Here is a 23,373-nt window from a genome sequence, read left to right as displayed (position 1 = left end):
ATGGACATGACAATTAAGTGAATTTGATTTTGAGGGAGTGCACAGATTCGGCAGGAAGCATGGCAGTGTGGATTGTTTGAGCAGAAAAATTGGGATCATACATGCAGTTGAACAAACTCTTGAAAAGTAACAAAAGGCACAGACCGCTTAGGTGGACTGCCAGCTATTCAAAACGCAATAATTCTTACTTATGCAAGATGTGCTACTGTTCAGACCGCATGTCATGGTAACTGCACCACTAAATGAAGAAGTATTAAAAAAAGCTCGTGAAGGGCACATAACAACAGACCATAGAGTAGCTGAATGGTTTTGGTAGAGACTCCAAAGATGGGAAGTTGAGCGGTACATGAAGAATTGTGTGCCATGTGCAAAAGGAGCCGATGTGAGTCAACAACGAATACCGCTTCGAAGAGTATTGGAGGTGTACAAGCTATGCGAAATGGTTGGGATGGATATATTGAGTCTATTTAACTGCACACTGGCGGATAACCGCTACATGTTAACCATCATAGGCAAGTTTTTACGTTATGTTGCGATGATTGCCATCCCAAATCAACAAACGAGTATTGTAGCAGAAACAAAGGTTAACAACTGGTTATTGACGTTTGGCATCCCCAACACGATACTTACGGATTAGGGCGCCAACTTCATGTTGTAACCTGGGATGTTTTATCAATGGCTCTCCATGTGATTCAAGCCACCAAACCCACGTCCCGGCGCGGAAGCAGCACCATTTCCTCACTTACAGACGGTCTATTCCTTCGCCACTGTCGAAGTCAGGTCTCAGTCTCAACAACACAAACTCAAACGCCAGATACGGAAATGCAAGTTGACAGTGCTGTAGGACTACAAGAACTTAATGCTCTCTGCGGCTATAATTAGGTAACGCCTCAGATTCTCGGAGCTGAAAGTTAGGGAATTTATTACGGCGATTTTGTACCTCAGGAGTAAGTTGCTGGTAAATGCTGTCTGTATACAATCCGATGACGCATCAATACGACAGCAAATAAAAGGTCAAGCAAATGAACAGCTTCTTTTATATGAAGGTAGTATCTGTTCCCGAAAGAACAGATATAATTGATGACCGCGCAGCTTCTCTAGAATGAAATGATAATTAAATCGTCACCCTAGCTGCAAACAGGCGTTGATATACATCATTGGGGACATGTTGAAAATGTGTGTCCCGCCCGGGACTCGAACCCGGGATCTCCTGCTTACATGGCAGACGCTCTATCCATCTGAGCCACCGAGGGCACAGAGTATAGTGCGCCTGCAGGGATTTACCCCTTACACGCTCCCCGTAAGACCCACATTCCCAACATGTCCACACCAGTAATTCGTAGTGCGCCTAATAGATGTAATGGTGTGGACGTGTTGGGAATGTAAGTCTTACGGGGAGTGTGCAAGGGGTAAATCCCTGCAGGCGCACTAGACTCTGTGCCCTCAGTGGCTCAGATGGATAGAGTTTCTGCCATGTAATCAGGAGATCCTGGATTCGAGTCCCGGGCGGGACACACATTTTTAACATGTCCCCAATGATGTATATCAACGTCTGTTTGCAGCTAGGGTGTCGATTTAATTATCATTTCAGCTTATAAATTCACCAAATGACTGGGCGAATGACAAGGTTTCCAAGGATCTGAATGTTTCAAAGTAAGTACTTCTTATAATAGAAGAACGTATTATAGAAAAAATAAAATTGTTATTTTTATTTCATTGTTAGATTAACAGACGAGCACATGGGTTGCTTTCTCCCGCAGCTCGAAAATGGAATCTTAACTTCAATTTTAAATTAAAATCAAAATACATTTGGAGAAAAGACTGGACGTCATATACTCAAAGTTTAATCGCATCGTTCTTACAAAAGTATATAGCATACATTAGCCATGTCTTTGAAAAAATAGATTTGCTAATAGTTCTTAGAAATTAGTTTAGCCTTAAAAGCTATGTGTCTTGAAAACTTCGTCAATTCCGTCGCTCTGCTTACTCAGTCTTCGTCCATGAGTTTCTTAGCCTCGGCTAAGTTTTCATCTGAAAACAAGAGAAATATCATTGATAAATGCTCATTGAGATCATGCAGTGGAAATAAAGCATTCGTTGTATCGCTCAAAATTTAGAAGTTTCATTTACGTGTATTTCATACCTTTTTCTGTAATAAAGTCTAATATTCTCTAAATGCTAGAGAATATTACAGTTGAATTTTATTTATAAATGGTATTCAGCCGACTTGTTACCGTAACTGCATGGGGTTACTGACGCCGATTTTTTTTAGGTTAGGATCACCATTTTGCCTGATTTGGAATACGTAATGTGTAATCTCTAGAAAATTGTATACTTTTTGCGTGTGAGTAACTTCCCAAGTCGCAAACGCTGTAAACAGTTCGTTGTGAGTAACTTTCCAAGTCGCAAACGCTTTAAACAGTTCGTTTGAATAAAATTCTTGATTTTATAACCAAATGGCTGTATAGTTCGAGATTTGACTTCCATTCAGAAAGCTTGGTATAAATCAAGAAAAACAATCCTATTATTATCTACAAGAGTTTTTATTAGATTCATTATCCCAATAATTGTCATAATCCTCGCAACAACTCTATAAAAAAACTAATTAATGACCAAGAAAAAGACTGCCATTTGAATCACGGATTTTTTTTTGAAAATATCCACATACCTCTGTAGAAAATGCTGCAATGAGAACATGAATTTCCCCACTCGAATTGTTTACCATTTATAAACGATTATCAAATTTCTTACGGAAGTTCCCACAAACTCGTAACAGTAGTTTAATCCAAGAAAAATGTGTCCAATTGTTTTTCGTATATGCAAATTGCTGCTCGCTATATTCCAGACTGTCAAATATGCGGATGGCATTTGAAATAAAATTATTGTCGCCTCCCCTTATCAATAACTTACTGCATTGAACAATTTTTTTTAAAGGACCGACTTGCGTGAATTGTTAAGAACCACAGGGCATGGAGCTATGAGCTTTGATGGGCCTTAAATGCCACGCCGAAAGATTCCGTCCATGTCCGTCAGATGACAGCATTACGTAGCTGAAGCTCAGAAGGCCGCTAAAATGCTAAAGACTTGGACTAATTATAGTTCTTACAACTCTGAAGTGACTTTTTCTAACTCATGTACGCTGAGGTGACAAAAATCTTGGATACCTCCTAACATCGCGTCGGGACGTTCTTTTGCGCGGCGTAGTGTAGTAACTCGACGTGGCATGTATTTAACAAATCATTGGAAGACTCCCCCCCCCAGAAATATTTAGCCATGCTGCCTCTATAACCGTCCATGATTGCGAAAGTGTTTCCGGAGCAGGATTTTGTGCAGAACATATCTCTCTATAATGTCCCATAAATGTTAGATGGGATTCATGACGGGCTATGTTGGTGGTCAAGTCATTTGCTTGAATTGTCCAGAATCTTCTTCGACCCATTTGCGAACAATTATGGCCCGGTGACATGACTTCGCTGTTTGAGAACATGAACTCCATGAATGGCTGAAAATGGTATCCAAGTAGCCGAACCTAACCATTTCCAGTCTATGATCGGCCCAGTTGGACCAGAGCACCCAGTCCATTCCGTGTACACACAGCCCATGTCGTTACAGAGACATCACTAGCTTGCACAGTGCCTAGTTGACAACTTGGGTCCATGGCTTCGTGCGGTCTGAGCCACACTAGAACCCTATCATCAGCTCTTACCCACAAAAATCGGGACTCATCCGGCCGAGCCACGGTTTTCCAGTCGCCTGGGGTCCAATCGATGTGGTCACGAATCCAGAAGAGGCGCTGCAGGTGATGTGCTATTTGCAGAAGCTCCACCGACGGTCGGCTGCTGTCATAGCCCACTAACGCTAAATTTCACCCCACTGTCCTGACGAATGCGTTCATCGTACGTCTCACAGAGATTTCTGCGGTTATTTCACGTATTATCGCTTGTCAGTTGTTGCTGACAACTCTACGCAGACTCCTCCGCTCTCGGTCGCTAAGTTAAGGCCGTCGACTTCTGCGTTGTTTGTGGTGAGAGTTAATGCCTGGTACTCTCAGCGCGCTCTTTACACTGTGGATCTCGGAATATTGGATTCCCTATCGATTTCCGAAATGGAATGCCCCATGCGTCTAGCTCCAAATACCATTCGGTTTCAAAGGTCTGTTAATTTGCGTTGTGCGGTCATAGTCACTTTGGGAATCCTTTTACATGAATCACCTGAGTACGAATGACAGCTCCGTCAATACACTGCCCTTTTATACTTTGCGTACACGATATCATCGTCATCTGTATATGTGTATATCGCTATCCCATGTCTTTTTCACGTCAGTGTGTGTAGGTCGTCATCATCATCATCATCTGGGACAATTTCCAGCCTCTGGCCGGGTCTGTATGCAACATAGGCCTCTCCATCGTCTTCTGTCTTGCCACCATCTCTCCATCTTCACCTTGGCCCAGTCTTCCCCTTTCTTCTGCACGCATTCCTCTACTACTTTCAGCCATCGGTCTTCCTCTTGGTCTCTTTCCTTCCAGTTTCATCTCGTGTATCCTACTGGGTATCCTCTTCTCCTCCATTCTCTTAAAGTGTCCTTACCATCTCAGCCTTGATTTCTCTATCTCCTCCTGAAATGGTTCCACCGTCATTAACTCTCTGATCCTCTCATTTCTTAACCCGTCTATCTTTGTCACTCCAATACTGTTACTCAAGAATTTCATCTCACTAGCTTGTACTTTGGTTTTCCTCTTCCTTTCATAACCCAGGTTTCTGATGCATATGTCAGGATCGGGACATAGTATGACCGGTATATAAACTTTTTACTGATTTGGGGTTCATCCTTGTTCCATATCAGGCTTCTGACACTCTTCCGAAATGCTTCTGCTTTTCTCTCCCGCTCGTTTATTTCTCTGACGTTTTTTCCATCTTCCTGTATCAGGCTTCCTAGGTACTTGAAACTATGCATTCTCCTCAATTGTTTCCCACGAATTGTTATTCCAGTTGTTTCTCTCTCCTTCTTTCTTGTCGTGATAATCATCTCACTCTTACTTGTACTAAATTTCATCCCATATTCTTGTACTGTTCGTTCCCACACGTCAAACTGGTGTTGTGCTTCCTCCTACTCGTTTCCCCAAATCATCAGATCATCTGCAAACACCATAGCTTTCATTTTCCTTTCACCAATTACTTATACTACTGTACTCATTACATCATCCAACACTACAATGAAGAGTAATGGTGAAAGTGCACTTCCCAGCCTCAAGCCGTTCTTCTGTTCAATCCAAGCTGATCTCTCTCCTCCCATTTTCACACATCTACATCTACATCTATACTCCGCGAGCCACCTTACGGTGTGTGGCGGAGGGTACTTATTGTACCACTATCTGATCCCCCCTTCCCTGTTCCATTCACGAATTGTGCGTGGGAAGAACGACTGCTTGTACGTCTCCGTATTTCCTCTAATTTCTCGGATCTTTTCGTTGTGATCATTACGCGAGATATATGTGGGCGGTAGTAATATGTTGCCCATCTCTTCCCGGAATGTGCTCTCTCGTAATTTCGATAATAAACCTCTCCGTATTGCGTAACGCCTTTCTTGAAGTGTCCGCCACTGGAGCTTGTTCAGCTTCTCCGTAACGCTCTCGCGCTGACTAAATGTCCCCATGACGAATCGCGCTGCTTTTCGCTGGATCATGTCTATCTCTTCTATTAATCCAACCTGGTAAGGGTCCCATACTGATGAGCAATACTCAAGAATCGGACGAACAAGCGTTTTGTAAGCTACTTCTTTCGTCGATGAGTCACATTTTCTTAGAATTCTTCCTATGAATCTCAACCTGGCGCCTGCTTTTCCCACTATTTGTTTTATGTGATCATTCCACTTCAGATCGCTCCGGATAGTAACTCCTAAGTATTTTACGGTCGTTACCGCTTCCAATGATTTACCACCTATGGCATAATCGTACTGGAATGGATTTCTGCCCCTATGTATGCGCATTATATTACATTTATCTACGTTTAGGGAAAGCTGCCAGCTGTCGCACCATTCATTAATCCTCTGCAGGTCTTCCTGGAGTACGTACGAGTCTTCTGATGTTGCTACTTTCTTGTAGACAACCGTGTCATCTGCAAATAGCCTCACGGAGCTACCGATGTTGTCAACTAAGTCATTTATGTATATTGTAAACAATAAAGGTCCTATCACGCTTCCTTGCGGTACTCCCGAAATTACCTCTACATCTGCAGATTTTGAACCGTTAAGAATGACATGTTGTGTTCTTTCTTCTAGGAAATCCTGAATCCAATCACAAACCTGGTCCGATATTCCGTAGGCTCGTATTTTTTTCACTAAACGTAAGTGCGGAACCGTATCAAATGCCTTCCTGAAGTCCAGGAATACGGCATCAATCTGCTCGCCAGTGTCTACGGCACTGTGAATTTCTTGGACAAATAGGGCGAGCTGAGTTTCACATGATCTCTGTTTGCGTAATCCATGTTGGTTATGATGAAGGAGATTTGTATTATCTAAGAACGTCATAATACGAGAACATAAAACATGTTCCATTATTCTACAACAGATTGACGTAAGCGAAATAGGCCTATAATTATTCGCATCTGATTTATGACCCTTCTTGAAAATGGGAATGACCTGCGCTTTCTTCCAGTCGCTAGGTACTTTACGTTCTTCCAGAGATCTACGATAAATTGCTGATAGAAAGGGGGCAAGTTCTTTAGCATAATCACTGTAGAATCTTACGGGTATCTCGTCTGGTCCGGATGCTTTTCCGCTACTAAGTGATAGCAGTTGTTTTTCAATTCCGATATCGTTTATTTCAATATTTTCCATTTTGGCGTCCGTGCGACGGCTGAAGTCAGGGACCGTGTTACGATTTTCCGCAGTGAAACAGTTTCGGAACACTGAATTCAGTATTTCTGCCTTTCTTCGGTCGTCCTCTGTTTTGGTGCCATCGTGGTCAACGAGTCTTTGAATAGGGGATTTAGATCCGCTTACCGATTTTACATATGACCAAAACTTTTTAGGGTTCTTGTTTAGATTGTTTACCAATGTTTTATGTTCGAATTCGTTGAATGCTTCTCTCATTGCTCTCTTTACGCTCTTTTTCGCTTCGTTCAGCTTTTCCTTATCAGCTATGATTCGACTACTCTTAAACCTATGATGAAGCTTTCTTTGTTTCCGTAGTACCTTTCGTACATGATTGTTATACCACGGTGGATCTTTCCCCTCGCTTTGGACCTTAGTCGGTACGAACTTATCTAAGGCGTACTGGACGATGTTTCTGAATTTTTTCCATTTTTGTTCCACATCCTCTTCCTCAGAAATGAACGTTTGATGGTGGTCACTCAGATATTCTGCGATTTGTGCCCTATCACTCTTGTTAAGCAAATATATTTTCCTTCCTTTCTTGGCATTTCTTATTACACTTGTAGTCATTGATGCAACCACTGACTTATGATCACTGATACCCTCTTCTACATTCACGGAGTCGAAAAGTTCCGGTCTGTTTGTTGCTATGAGGTCTAAAACGTTAGCTTCACGAGTTGGTTCTCTAACTATCTGCTCGAAGTAATTCTCGGACAAGGCAGTCAGGATAATGTCACAAGAGTCTCTGTCCCTGGCTCCAGTTCTGATTGTGTGACTATCCCATTCTATACCTGGTAGATTGAAGTCTCCCCCTATTACAATAGTATGATCACGAAACTTCTTCACGACGTTCTGCAGGTTCTCTCTGAGGCGCTCAGCTACTACGGTTGCTGATGCAGGTGGTCTATAGAAGCATCCGACTATCATATCTGACCCACCTTTGATACTTAACTTAACCCAGATTATTTCACATTCGCATTCGCTAATAACTTCACTGGATATTATTGAATTCTTTACTGCTATAAATACTCCTCCACCATTGGCGTTTATCCTATCCTTGCGGTATATATTCCATTCTGTGTCTAGGATTTCGTTACTGTTCACTTCCGGTTTTAACCAACTTTCCGTTCCTAATACTATATGCGCACTATTTCCTTCAATAAGCGATACTAATTCAGGAACCTTGCCCTGGATACTCCTGCAGTTTACCAATATTACGTTAACTTTGCCTGTTTTTGGTCTCTGAGGACGGACGTTCTTTATCAACGATGCTGATGTTCTCTCTGGTAAGCCGTCAGGTATTTTATCGTTTCGCCCAAGGGGGGGTCCCTCTAACCTAAAAAACCCCCGTGTGCACGCCACACGTACACTGCTACCCTAGTAGCTGCTTCCGGTGTGTAGTGCACGCCTGACCTGTCTAGGGGGGCCCTACAGTTCTCCACCCAATAACGGAGGTCGATGAATTTGCAACCATTATAGTCGCAGAGTCGTCTGAGCCTCTGGTTTAGACCCTCCACACGGCTCCAAACCAGAGGACCGCGATCGACTCTGGGCACTATGCTGCAGATATTAAGGTCAGCTTGCACTCCGCGTGCGATGCTGGTTGTCTTCACCAAATCAGCCAGCCGCCGGAAGGAACCAAGGATGGCCTCAGAACCCAAGCGGCAGGCGTCATTCGTTCCGACATGTGCTACTATCTGCAGCCGGTCACACCCAGTGCGTTCAATAGCTGCCGGAAGGGCCTCCTCCACATTACGGACGAGACCCCCCGGCAAGCACACCGAGTGCACACTGGCATTCTTCCCCGACCTACCCGCTATTTTCCTGAGGGGCTCCATAACCCGCCTAACGTTGGAGCTCCCTATAACTAATAGGCCCGCCCTCTGTGACTGTCGGGACCTTGCCGGAGAATCGGCCACTGGCCCAACAGGCGAGGCATCCTGTGGTGGCTCGGAAACGATGTCATCACCACTAGGAAGCACCCCGTACCTGTTGGAAAGGGGTAAGGCAGCTGCCACGCGGCCAGATCCCACCTTCGCCTTTCGGCCAGGCACGCGCGAGCCCACCACTGTCCGCCATTCACCCTGGAGTGATGGCTGACCGGTAAGATGCTCACTGCCGGAAGACGCAGCGACATCAGGGGTTCCATGTGATTCCAAGGCCACCGAAGTAGGCATAGGTCTCACCACAGTTGCCCCAACGCCACTACGAGCCGACGCCTGCGCCTCGAGCTCGATGAGCCTAACAGACAAAGCCTCCACCTGCCCCCGAAGAGTGGCCAATTCTCCTTGCGTCCGCTCACAACAACCACAGTCCCTACGCATGACTATGTTTACCCTACTCTATACGGTGACAAATTCCCAAGATAATCTTCTGATGAGCTACTCTGATAATCAAGAAACACTCACTGAAATACGAGACGCGAAAACTACGCTAGGTTTTCCCAGAAAAACTATTTAAAAGCTAAGCGCAGCAAATAAGTACAAAATAAATTTCTCTCCTAACGATCAAGAACTGTTAGTTTCTATGCAGAGCAGATAAACACAAATAGAATCCCTTCCTTAGTGGAAGGTCGTAAACAAAATGCAAAATAAACGCTTTATACAAACAGTACTCGCTGCTGCTGGTGCTCTCGCTCTGGCTGTCACAAGACAACTGCTGATTCAAGTGACTAGTGGCTAACGGCCGCGAAACAAACAAAAGACGGTTTTTGGGCGCTTTCTGTTCTAAACGATCAAGAAAACACTAAGAAATCTAACACGAAAACTACGTAAAGTTTTATCAGGAACTGTTAGTTACTATGCAGAGCAGATAAACACTAATAGAATCCCTTCCTTAGTGGAAGGTCGTAAACAAAATGCAAAATAAACGCTTTATACAAACAGTACTCGCTGCTGCTGGTGCTCTCGCTCTGGCTGTCACAAGACAACTGCTGATTCAAGTGACTAGTGGCTAACGGCCGCGAAACAAACAAAAGACGGTTTTTGGGCGCTTTCTGTTCTAAACGATCAAGAAAACACTAAGAAATCTAACACGAAAACTACGTAAAGTTTTATCAGGAACTGTTAGTTACTATGCAGAGCAGATAAACACTAATAGAATCCCTTCCTTAGTGGAAGGTCGTAAACAAAATGCAAAATAAACGCTTTATACAAACAGTACTCGCTGCTGCTGGTGCTCTCGCTCTGGCTGTCACAAGACAACTGCTGATTCAAGTGACTAGTGGCTAACGGCCGCGAAACAAACAAAAGACGGTTTTTGGGCGCTTTCTGTTCTAAACGATCAAGAAAACACTAAGAAATCTAACACGAAAACTACGTAAAGTTTTATCAAGAACTGTTAGTTACTATGCAGAGCAGATAAACACTAATAGAATCCCTTCCTTAGTGTAAGGTCGTAAACAAAATGCAAAATAAACGCTTTATACAAACAGTACTCGCTGCTGCTGGTGCTCTCGCTCTGGCTGTCACACTTCCATGGTACATTTCCCTTATCCTGTGTGTGTGTGTGTGTGTGTGTGTGTGTGTGTGTGTGTGTGTGTGTGTAGGTATACCGACTTAATTATATAGAATGTTTTAAAGTATTTGCATCAAATGTCTAGGATAATAGATCAAGTCATGCGGAACACCTTTTTTGGTGACAAAGTGTTCACTGACGCTTCCCGACTGTTCTAAAAGTCCTTTTGTATTCGCCGGCCCTGAGACGAAGAGATTTCAACGAACTAGCAGTGTCTAATAATCTAGTGCGCTGCATGCTACCTACCATAGTATGTTGATAGAGTGATTTTCAATAAGAAAATAAGAACGAGTATCTCTATGTGGATAAAGATATTTTAGAAGTGAGTCAGGAACTTGAATTTTGATGAGCCTTCCACTTGTCATGTGAAGCAGATGACTGGATTAGAGGCAACACACACTGCATACACACGTTGCACATTACCCATGTCATGCCGCCTCTCAATTGGAAATTTGTGGTAAGGTCTGTGGAAACAAACTGAGGTGATCGGTCCCTAGGCTTACACACTACTTGATCTACCTTAAACTGACTTACGCTAAGGACAACACACACAACCATGCCCGAGGGAGGACTCGAACCTCTGACAGGGGGAGCCGCGCGAATCGCCTCAAGGTGCCTAAGACCGCACAGCTACCCCGCGCGGCTGCCGCCTCTCGGGGGCATAACCAATACAAAAGGATGCCTAGCGTCACTGGGACGTGGCGGCTAACACTTTGTCTCTAATAAAAGTCGTTCCCCATGACTGATCTATCATCCCTAGACGTTTGATGTAAAGACTTTGAAACGGCCTGTATATTAATGACAAATACACTCCTGGAAATTGAAATAAGAACACCGTGAATTCATTGTCCCAGGAAGGGGAAACTTTATTGACACATTCCTGGGGTCAGATACATCACATGATCACACTGACAGAACCACAGGCACATAGACACAGGCAACAGAGCATGCACAATGTCGGCACTAGTACAGTGTATATCCACCTTTCGCAGCAATGCAGGCTGCTATTCTCCCATGGAGACGATCGTAGAGATGCTGGATGTAGTCCTGTGGAACGGCTTGCCATGCCATTTCCACCTGGCGCCTCAGTTGGACCAGCGTTCGTGCTGGACGTGCAGACCGCGTGAGACGACGCTTCATCCAGTCCCAAACATGCTCAATGGCGGACAGATCCGGAGATCTTGCTGTCCAGGGTAGTTGACTTACACCTTCTAGAGCACGTTGGGTGGCACGGGATACATGCGGACGTGCATTGTCCTGTTGGAACAGCAAGTTCCCTTGCCGGTCTAGGAATGGTAGAACGATGGGTTCGATGACGGTTTGGATGTACCGTGCACTATTCAGTGTCCCCTCGACGATCACCAGTGGTGCACGGCCAGTGTAGGAGATCGCTCCCCACACCATGATGCCGGGTGTTGGCCCTGTGTGCCTCGGTCGTATGCAGTCCTGATTGTGGCGCTCACCTGCACGGCGCCAAACACGCATACGACCATCATTGGCACCAAGGCAGAAGCGACTCTCATCGCTGAAGACGACACGTCTCCATTCGTCCCTCCATTCACGCCTGTCGCGACACCACTGGAGGCGGGCTGCACGATGTTGGGGCGTGAGCGGAAGACGGCCTAACGGTGTGCGGGACCGTAGCCCAGCTTCATGGAGACGGTTGCGAATGGTCCTCGCCGATACCCCAGGAGCAACAGTGTCCCAAATTTGCTGGGAAGTGGCGGTGCGGTCCCCTACGGCACTGCGTAGGATCCTACGGTCTTGGCGTGCATCCGTGCGTCGCTGCGGTCCGGTCCCAGGTCGACGGGCACGTGCACCTTCCGCCGACCACTGGCGACAACATCGATGTACTGTGGAGACCTCACGCCCCACGTGTTGAGCAATTCGGCGGTACGTCCACCCGGCCTCCCACATGCCCACTATACGCCCTCGCTCAAAATCCGTCAACTGCACATACGGTTCACGTCCACGCTGTCGCGGCATGCTACCAGTGTTAAGGACTGCGATGGAGCTCCGTATGCCACGGCAAACTGGCTGACACTGACGGCGGCGGTGCACAAATGCTGCGCAGCTAGCGCCATTCGACGGCCAACACCGCGGGTCCTGGTGTGTCCGCTGTGCCGTGCGTGTGATCATTGCTTGTACAGCCCTCTCGCAGTGTCCGGAGCAAGTATGGTGGGTCTGACACACCGGTGTCAATGTGTTCTTTTTTCCATTTCCAGGAGTGTAGTTAAACAGATCTGTATGTAGGGTGTCTAATAAATGTTGCGACAAACTTTGAGGGGTTGTAGAGGGGATCTTGAGGATACAAATCGAGGATAGCAACCCGTGTCCAGAAATGCCATCCAACGACGCTACAGAGTGTAGAAGTTATAGGCGTTGGCATCTGCCACTAGGCCACCCCTCCAGCAGCAAACAGTACTTTGTACGCTGAAGGATCATAGGCGGAATGTCTCATGAAGTTGTTTATTATTCAATGACCGCTACTGATTGCCACGATCGTCAGTGTAGAAGATGGAGCTAGCTGTTGCGTAGGGGATATTTTCCTCCCACACGGAGAGTGCCGTGCTCTGTTGCCCTGGTGGATGACAGTTTTGGACACTGGTTTCCATCCACAGTTTATTTATCTCCTGGAACCATCTAAAATCTACCATGTTCTTCGGTATACAGGAGAAAAATAAAATGCAGAAGCGAACCCATGTCCACGACTGTCATCCACCGAGGTAACAGAGCATCGTATTCATAGGAGACAAGCATTGTCTTGGCAGCAACTAGGTCTATCTTCTTCACTAGCGATCGCAGGAATAAGTTGCGATTACTGAATAATAACCAACACTACGAGACGTTCCACCTATGGTCCGTCAGCATATAAAGTCACGTTTTCTGTTGAAGGGGTGGCCTAATGGCAGGCGCCAGTGCCTATAACTTCTACGCTCTGTAGCGTCGTTGGATTACGCTTCTGGAGGAGGGTACCTATCCCCGATTTCTTCCTCAAGAAACTCTCTACAACATGTCGAAGTTTGTCATAACTTTCCTGGGACACCCCGAAGCTTAGATTCTTTGTCAGTTACAAGTTAGATTCCTGAATGGCCTCTCCTCTGTCCTTTGAACGTACCATTTCACCGCCCGTGTTAAAAATATCTGAATAACAACATTTCACCTACTATATTTTTCTCTGATCTGACCAAGGAAATTCGACAGTGAAAATCACAAAATTCTTTGGATAATCTTTAAGGTTAGTTTTGTAGGTTTACAGTTGGTGCCGAGAGGCAAAGTGAACATAACAACATACAGATCAATGAAAGGACTAACTGTAAGTTTCTTCTTTAATTTAATCACCTTTCCACAAAAAGTACTGCAGTGAATATTTACAGCGATGTCACCATGGAAGGAATGAAGCATCAACCAAGATTCGCTGCTACAACGCATGTAAAACAGATCACATTATTGGCATGCTTCAGAAACCATCACTTCAAGTGCAGAAAACAGGTCAAGACACACTTTAAAATGAAGACTAGGTGTTTCAGTGCTCAAGAATAGGTATAACATGACGCAGAGTCTTTCATTAATATTTACTTCTGCACTGAAATTGGATCATACGAAGTAAATCCCTTGAGAAAACAAGAAGTAAAAATTACATTTGCAGGATATTAATCACTGATAGTTCCTATACTACAGAGTAAACATTCAAAAGTTGTGTAGTTGATTAATGATACACGAAATGCAGTAAGAACTTCACATATCAGAACAGCAGTCGTAATATAAGCTGCTTGGGAAATTCTTGCAGTCAAGAGAATCATAACTATAATAGTCCTGAAGTATACCAACAGGAAGTGATATGATGGGACGCAGGTTTCCTTTATACGGGCATCCATTCCCAAAAAACATTAGAACAATAATGGTGACTATGATGATAAGTAACACATATCATTGCCATATACTGCGTATCAAGACAACATCGTAGAGAATAAAGTCTGGTCAAGGGATTTGTTGCTACCTTATTTCCAGAATAGATCTCGCGATTCTGCTCTGTCTCTAGCCTTGAACAAACAGCAGTATAGATTATTATACTCATTTTCGTCAGTAAACCTCATTATTACTTATATTCTTCCTTCTTCTTCTTCCTTTTTCTGCCCCGCATCTTTGCCGCTCCCTCCCACCTCCCACCCCTCCCCCGCCACCCCCTGCTAAGGTTGCATGTGCGTACCCAAAGTGTCTGCGTGTAGTGTTATTCACGTGAAACTGTAGGAAAGTTTTCTAAATGTTTGCGTATCGTGTAACCTAGGAGGGACTGGGGTACCAACTTGGTATTCTCCTACTGGGATGTGGAAAACCACCTAAAAACCACAACCAGGCTGGCCGGTACACTGACCCTCGTTGCAAATCCGCCTGGTGGATTCTATTCGGGCCGGCGCACCTCCCCGTCTCGGAAGCAACGTTTTAACACGTACTGCTATCCGGCAGTTTGCTACTTACATTATTGTTTTAAATATATCGGCAAATTTAGTTATTAAGTGTTTTTATGTAAAATGTGTCGGAAAAAATGTGATGTTGCTCCCGAAATAGCCGTAAATCTGGTCTTTATCTTAATATACAAACCGTAGTTATAGCTGGTTAAATTCCGCAAATTGGTTGAGTAGACTGTCTGTTTCAAATTTTACAGTCATCTCAATAAAGTAGATAGTGCGGTGTACAGTGTTGCTGTTGGATCAACACTGACATATCTGCAGACAGAGAGCCAGGAGTAGGAGTTTATTTAATGCCGGGTTCTGACAACGTTTCAGCGACAAAACGGTTCGCAGCAGCTTTCGAGATGGAAAGTTGCTATTTTAAACTCGCCGAGATCGGTCGGTGAACACTTTGTGAGGTGAACTTTCCGGGCGTCCACTGACTGGAAAGCGGCGATCGCGGCTCCCGAATTAGAGCCACGTCACCTTTCACACAGAAGATATTGCAACGCAGCGGCAAGCAGTATGAAATTGTTGCGAGCGTGCTCCTGCACGACGGAGGAGACTAGCGCGTAAAAAAAAAAAGAACGATTTCTTCTACCTTCTACGTAACAGGCTGAATAGCTGTCTGAGTACAGTCACGTCGAAAGGCGCGGAACACTTGTTCTCTGCATTCTTTGCTTCTTCGCTGAAATGAAATAGTCGCTGGCTGACGCGGCACTGTTGGTAGCTAGGCGGCAAGCACAAATGGCTGCCACACGGACGTCCTGGATTTGACCCCCGGTGGCATCAAGTGAGTCATCTCATACCCAAGAGAACGACAAACGTATTTAGGCAGAGACTAAGCAGGGATCGGTCGGCATCGCTTAGTTCTCTGGCCAACATGGCGGTTTTTTAAATTATTTTTATCTACGATGGATGAGGAAGACTGATACTGCGACCCGTAACGGTTTTCAATAATGACTGCAACGGGTCGCTTTTTGCGATAATAAGATTTTTATTTTCCCATTTCCCTTTTCAAGTTGCCTAGCGACTGATCACTAGATGGTATACTTAGTAATCGTTCATATTGGCGTCGTTGTGTAGTTATCTGATTCTATAGGCTTACGCCTGGTGCACAAATCACTTTGGAAAATGTTGTTTATGTTCGCTGGTTATGTTAATTACAGGACATACACTCTGCCACCGGTAACAATTTCCACGTATTTTACAACCCTTCCCTGATGCGCCACGAGGCTGAGTGCGTTCTGTAGCAGTACTCCCAACAAGAAAAATCGCTGGCACTATCAGGAACTGAACCCGGGCCCTTCGCATAGCAGTGGCGGCGACGAATTCTGCTCCAGTATCATTTCCTCCTCCCAAACAGACCCCCCCCCCCCCCCCCCCCCCCCACCGGTCGGCCCCCTGCGGTGGCGCCCCACAGCTCCTTAGATGCAATTGCCTAGTTAATTCGTTTTCATTTCTTTTTATTTTTGCATATTAAATTGAGGTGGGGTGGTACTGTCGGCTGAGATATTTTGGTACTTCACATGCTGTAACTGCAAAGCATCGAAATTTATCTCTCAGAAGACTGAGCCTTGTAACTGCGAAGTAGTGTGTAAATGACTGTCACCAGCATGTAAGGTGTTTTATGTCGGTGACATCAGTGACTTGAGACGGGAGTGTCTGCACAGTTCTTAGCTCAAAGCAGAATGTTATCACACATTTCTAGCTGTGCTCGTAAAATAAACGGCATAAAGAAGATGAGAAAAGGATAAAGGTTATATAGTTCGAAAGTTAACAATGCTTTTTCCACCAAGGCTGTCATTTCACATCCAAATTTAAGTTTATTGCATCTCAACTAACCTCTCCCAGTCCTGCAGGATATTTTTAAGTGCTTACAAGTAAGTTATTTATCATGACCATCAAAACACTTTCGAAATATCATTATGTTGGTGCATAAGTTCGTAGCGCTGTTTTTTTTTAACATGACGGTATTCCGGTTGCTTTACGTTTATTCATCGATTCTCATTCTTTATTTATAGTTCATTGTTGCTATTTGAGTTTACGTATTATCATTTTGTCATTTGCAGATAGGGAATGGAGCTGTGGACGCTAGGAAATGAAGTGCCAAGTGGAGAAAGCGGAACATTTCCGACATAGTCTTCTGTTTGAGTTCAGTAGAGGAGTGACAGCAGAGCAGACAGCAGAAACATTTTTGGCCTTTTGTGAGGATAATGCCATTGGACAGAACACGGCAAGATAATAGTTTTAAAGAGTATCGTTTCGACATTGGTGACCTTCCACGTTCAGGAAGACCTTCGGGGTTGATGAAGGTCATTTAAATGCAATAATCTACAATGATCCACGTCCTTGCACTCGGTAACTGGCAGATATGATGAACTGCTTTCATTCCATCATATGCGACATTTTCAAGCAGTGGGGAAGGTTCATAAAAGGGGTGTATGGGTACCGCATGCTCCAATCCAAAATCACGAAAATTATCGGATGGCCATAACACGCGTCTGTACTTGCTCGTCATCAATTGGCTAATGAAGAACACCGACCATTCCTATCCATTATTGTTACTGGAGACGAGAAATGATGTCTTTATGTTAACACAAGGAAAAGAAAGGAACGGGTTAGCCCAAACAAAGCAGGAATTCCCCTTACATATACCTGCGCGCATCCACAAAAGATACTGTTTTGCATCTGGTGGAATAACAACGTTGTGGTGCAATACGAATTGCTTTCCCTAGCTGTAACCATCACACTTGATATTTATTGATAATAACCGAGACCTTTTGCGGACGCAGTCCAAGAACAATGACAAACAAGACTGCCTGAAGTGATGCTACTCTACAATAACGACCATCCGAATTCTGCTATACTGACAAAAAGCACTGTACAGAAGTTTGGTTGGAAGGTCAATTCGCACCCAACTTATTCACCTGATCTCGCACCCTCAGATTTTCACCTTTTACACTCTATAACGAACAAGCTTCAAGGAACTTCCTTTTCAGAGTGAAAATGCGCTCCGAACATGGCTCGACGAGTTCATCGCGTCAAATCCACCTGATTTCTACAGTCGCGGAATGGAAAAGTTACCCCAACGTTGGCAGATTGTTGTAAATAGTGAAGGAGAATATATTATTGATGATTAAAGTCCCTATTATGTGTATCTGTCGTGTTTATTAAACGTATGGTCCGCCCCCGGTAGCTGAGTGGTCAGCGCAACAGAATGTGAATCCTAAGGGCCCGGGTTCGATTCCCGGCTGGGTCGGAGATTTTCTCCGCTCAGGGACTGGGTGTTGTGTTGTCCAAATCATCATCATCATTTCATCCCCATCGACGCGAAAGTCGCCGAAGTGGCGTCAAATCGAAAGACTTGCACCTGGCGAACGGTCTACCAGACGGGAGGCCCTAATCAAACGACATTTATTTATTAAACTAACGGAAAAACGCCACAAGCTGACGCACCAATCTAATAGTTCACATTAACATATATACAGAGTGTCATGACGCATATAAATATAATCAGTAAAGTCTCACATAATAATAATCGATTACTATGCACATTGTGTTTTGACGTGTACAAACCGATATCGTCTGTACCTAGGCTTTTAAAGAAGATGTGCTACTTCACATAGACGAGATAAAAAAATTAAATGAGCGCTGGCCTTGTTTTCCGAACCATCTGATTAAAGGAAATCGCTGAAAGTCTGTATCAGGAATGCTGAGCGGTGATTAAATTATTGCAGGTCTGTAATACATCTTATCTGCTGATATAGCGTAACGCGCAGCGCGCTGTCTTGCGAGACGGGGAGGTGAGCCAGAACCGGACCGCATCTGCAAGATGTATTAACGACCACTGGCCTGGTACAGCGGCCAGCCTGTGGATTCTGACGGCTTTTCACTCTCTTTTAAACAATAGCTGGGATGTTCCCAAATCTCCGCCTCCGGTAATGCGATTAACAAGCATTTAAAATACGTTAAGCCGGTATTACACGACACACTTATCAACGAAAGTGTGCACCAGCGTCCCAGGTGTACAAGTCTGGAACCGCCAATTTATTCGAAGTGAGGTTCCAGTATCACTGCTTAAAACATTTATTGATTATTACGACATCTGTTTCGGAAGATTTCCATTTGTAAGTATGTCTATGTTGTCCTGACATGTATTTAACACCTAGTGTGACTGTATCAGATGACGGTTCTCGTTATATTTCACATGAAATTCTAAAACATCGGTTTCACGTCGGTTTTGTGCTGCTCATACCGTGTGACGTTATATTTTGATATAATATTGTAGATATTTCCTCTAATTTTTTGACACTTAGCATCATAGATGTTTTATATTTACACAGTATGCAAATATAAAACATAATATGTAAACATAAAATATCTGTGGTGCGAACTGTCAAAAAATTACGGGAGATATCTACAATATTATATCAAAATATTACGCCACACTATATGAACAGCACAAAATCGACGTGAAATCAATATTTTAGAATTTCGCGTGAAATGTAACGAGAACAGTCACCAGATACCGTCACACCAGATGTTATACAACGTAGACATACTTGAAAACGGAAATCTTCCGAAACAGCTGTCGTAGTAATCAATAAATGTTTTAAGCGGTGATACTTGGACCTTAATTACAATGTTCTTTCAAGTCATATATCTCATTGCCCAATCATCATGAAACGCCAATTTTTTCGTTAACTCTGCCACATGATATACGTAAAGTGTGCCTGCAGCGGCGCTCGAAGGGTACATATTCGGAACTGCAGCCTTGTTTACGTCGATGAGTGCTATTTACTCATATTGACACTTCTGAGAGCTCTGCGTTCGTATTTAGCAGTTATTCTAATCTTGTGCATCTAAAATAAAATTACGATGTGATTATACAGAATTATGGACTAAAGTTCGACGCGATAAATATGGGAAAGAGACAACACTAGAAGACATCTATATCTGCTGCTGTACAAGTCATTATACGGTGAGGTGATGAGATTTCCTTATACTGTACCACATATTTACTTTTCCTCCCGTTCGAGTGGGCGAAAAAGTGGGAAAAATGTCGCGCTGTGTTCGTAGCATCTGTTGTTTCCCTCAAGTAGTTTGTATGGGAACCAAAAGTGGGGGACTAAAAAATAATACTTGTAGATTAACCGGAATTTATAACGAAATTTTTGTGTGATATAAGGCACTAGTCTGTAATTATCTGCCATTTCGGAGTTCACGGCTTATCTGTTACATTTTGTGGTCACTCAGATAAGTTTGTGACCATTCTTGCAGTCCTCCTCCGCATGATCGATATCCTCCATTACACCAGCCTCATAGGCCCCACACAGTTTCGTCATGTTCCATTACGGACCATACTAGTGTTTTATAAGTCCAATTAGCTACGTTTCTTTTTATTTCCTCTTAAAATAATAGTTTCAAATGTAAATTAGTAAACTATTAATTTCAAAAATGGTTCAAATGGCTCTGAGCACTATGGGACTTAACATCTATGGTCATCAGTCCCCTAGAACTTAGAACTACTTAAACCTAACTAACCTAAGGACATCACACAACACCCAGTCATCACGAGGCAGAGAAAATCCCTGACCCCGCCGGGAATCGAACCCGGGAACCCGGGCGTGGGAAGCGAGAACGCTACCGCACGACCACGGGCTGCGGACTATTAATTTCAAATTGTTGCTGACTGACGGGAGCAGGGCGACAAGTGAAGAAAAATCTTTCTTACTTCCGGTTTTTGGAAAAATGCATCACATGTAATCGACATACAACTTCCCAGCAGCCAAGTTTCAAGTTCCGGGAAATGCAGTGATTGGAAGATGGATGTGGGTGAGGTGGAGGAGCGGAATACTGGGTCAAATCTCACGGAGTCCACGACCCGCTGTGGCTGCCCAGAAACAAAGAAATTAACATCGCGTATCAGTCAGTCACAGTATATCTGCATTTTGGGATGGCGTGTTTATAGTTGTCAGGCTAGTGGTATTGCAGCTAACATTAATATTTTAAGAGACTACGAGGAATGTTACTTCAAGGCGCAGTGCCTGTAATGTTATTGGAGGAATATATAATTTGTTTATGACCCAGTTGTCAATCGTTTCTTTTACAAAGTGAACTAAAGCATAGTGAGACTACTTTAATTTTGGCCAGTTTGCAGAGCGTGCAGTCTTTTTAAATTGTCATGCGTAACTACAGCAATAATTCATTCCTCGTTTAATCATGTAGTTTACGGCGCAACAGTATTAACAACAATCAGGTGCATATACTTAGCTCGTTACTAAACTAGAAAGACTTCTCCATGAACCCAAGCCCTGATGCAATACGTCACAGCCGCCATATGAGGTCAAGGCAAACAGTCAAATTGTTCTACAAGTGGCGAAAAATTCACAGAAGGTGGACGACGCGATTCAGTCTCTACTGCCTACAAATTCGTCACTCTGCAACCTGAGAGTTGTGGATGTGACACTACAGACAGACACAGCAGGAACAAGTTCCGACACTGCAATTGCACTTACTCAGTCAAGCAAGACGTCACTGGCGAAGGCTTGCCAATTACAGTACAATGTACAGGACGGTACCTCACTCTCAACGCTGAGAGCACTTCACACGGACAATCAAAGCGATCTGTAAAGGAGACCCAAATATCACTTCGGAACAGTAGAAGACCAGCGACTGCGATTTCAATTTTCCAAGCACCAAAATCCTGTTTTTCACCTACACAGTGCCAATACACACGTTGCTGAAAATGGTAGGGAAATAACATTCAGAACAGGTGGCAGAAGGAGAAGTGGAGCAAGAACTGCATGCCATCCGCTTGCCGCAGGCCGCAGTTCATCAGTTCAAGATCAGGGACGAAAAGGCGAACAAGCTGACCCCCAACCGGTTTATTTTGTTACCCTACCGACTGGACCAGCCATCGAGTCGATTTACGATGTAAGACATTTGTCGGATAAAGAAGTCCAGATTGAGACATACCGCTCGAAAGATGGGCCACCCCAATGCACCCCAACGCTACTTCCACACGACAAATTATTGTTCCTTGTCGCCACGGTGTGTGTAATGTGCGAGTAATAACGCATCAAACGCCTGTCAGAAAGCTTTTCTAGGAAGCGAAGTGTGCCAACAGCAAAGGCGAACACTCTGTCATCTGGAGGGGGCTATACACCTCCACGCAGCACAAGGAAAAGCAACACGCCTCATTACAACCACCGACTGCCGGTCTCGCGCCGCCTAACCTCAGCGACCTCACCACTTTTCCACCACTAACAACACAGAAGAAGTCCGATACCACTGCCCAACGCTCTCGCGCATGGGCAAGGCGTCAGCAGCAAACAGCCCCACAAGCATCGGAGCAATAAACCCCCAGATTTTTCGGAGATTAAAAAACATTACACAGGCCAACGAGGGAAAAACTTTTTTGCTGAAAATACCTTATTCTTATGTTTTTTAGAGTGGTAAATCCAAATATGATATTTAAAAAACTGTATCACCCATCATTTCTTCACATTTTACCGTTAAATTTATTAAATTAAGCGACTTTTTAAAGAATTTAACAGCTTTTATACAGTTAAAATAATTTAAAAAGGAGGTGTAATGAATGTACATGACGTTAGTAGCACTGCTGAGAAACATTTGCTGGCAAAAAAGGTCGGTTCTATTTTTGTGTTAACAGATGGTGTTTTGTTTACTGTCAACCTAACCTCACTTTCCCGTTTATTATACATGTGCTCAGTGCAATGTCTAATCACGGTTGTAAAAACTCTGCTGACAGTTTTTGTTATATTTGTGGTGAATTTGTGATTAAAAAACACCAAAGAAACATTACAGACATTATGAAAGAGGTTTATCTATCATACTTTGCATCTAAACTTGGTGACCAAGATAAATATTGGGCGCTGCATAAGGTATGTAATGTGTGTGTTGAAGATATGAGAAAATGGTCCAAAAACGAGAAAAAAAGCCTTCAGAGTTGCTGTTCCTTGATATGGAGGGAGCCAAGAAATCATTTAGATGACTGCTACTTTTGCAGTGTTGATATTACTGGTCATAATTCGAAAAACAAAAAGGTAATAAGCTACCCTAACCTTCCATCCGCCATCCGACCAGTAGGGCACGGTGTAGATTTGTTGGTTCCTGAACCACCAGATGATTTAAATTCTATTCCAACAGAAGTATTTTCTGATGTACGATCTGATTTACATGAACCAGATGATGGTGAATTCCACTGTAAGAAAGTCTAGAGCCCAAATTGTTTACTCAGACCGAACTTAACCATTTGGTTAGGGATCTGGACTTAACGAAAGAAAAATCTGAATAGCTTGACTCTAGATTAAAAGAAAAGAACTTATTGGCAGTTGGCACCAGAACATAAATGTATAGAAAGAGAGAGCAGCAATTTTCCAAGTTTTTTTTTAACAAGAAGGTGATTTAGTGCACTGCTCAACATTCACAGTCTGATGAATGAGGTTAGTATTGAATACAAAAAGGAAGACTGGGGACTGTTTACTGATTCATCCAAACCTAGTTTAG

The 23,373-nt window shown here is 43.8% G+C and overlaps 1 protein-coding gene across 1 annotated transcript in view; it reads right to left on the bottom strand.

Annotated features, from left to right (window-relative positions):
* Window positions 1-1,852: 1,852 nt before the first annotated feature.
* The window catches only part of LOC126262652 (integrin alpha-PS3-like), a 440,796-nt gene continuing 419,275 nt past the window's right edge, over window positions 1,853-23,373 (bottom strand). Inside the window, exon 25 of the mRNA XM_049959421.1 lies at window positions 1,853-2,031. Within this exon, the coding sequence (XP_049815378.1) occupies window positions 1,988-2,031 (44 nt within the window). The 3' untranslated portion in view covers window positions 1,853-1,987. The remainder of the gene's footprint in view (window positions 2,032-23,373) is intronic.

Source organism: Schistocerca nitens, chromosome 6, assembly GCF_023898315.1.
Source record: "Schistocerca nitens isolate TAMUIC-IGC-003100 chromosome 6, iqSchNite1.1, whole genome shotgun sequence".
NCBI classification, from domain to species: Eukaryota; Metazoa; Arthropoda; class Insecta; order Orthoptera; family Acrididae; genus Schistocerca; species Schistocerca nitens.
Note: the sequence above shows the minus strand (reverse complement) of the source record. Positions and strands in the feature narration are given on the sequence as shown.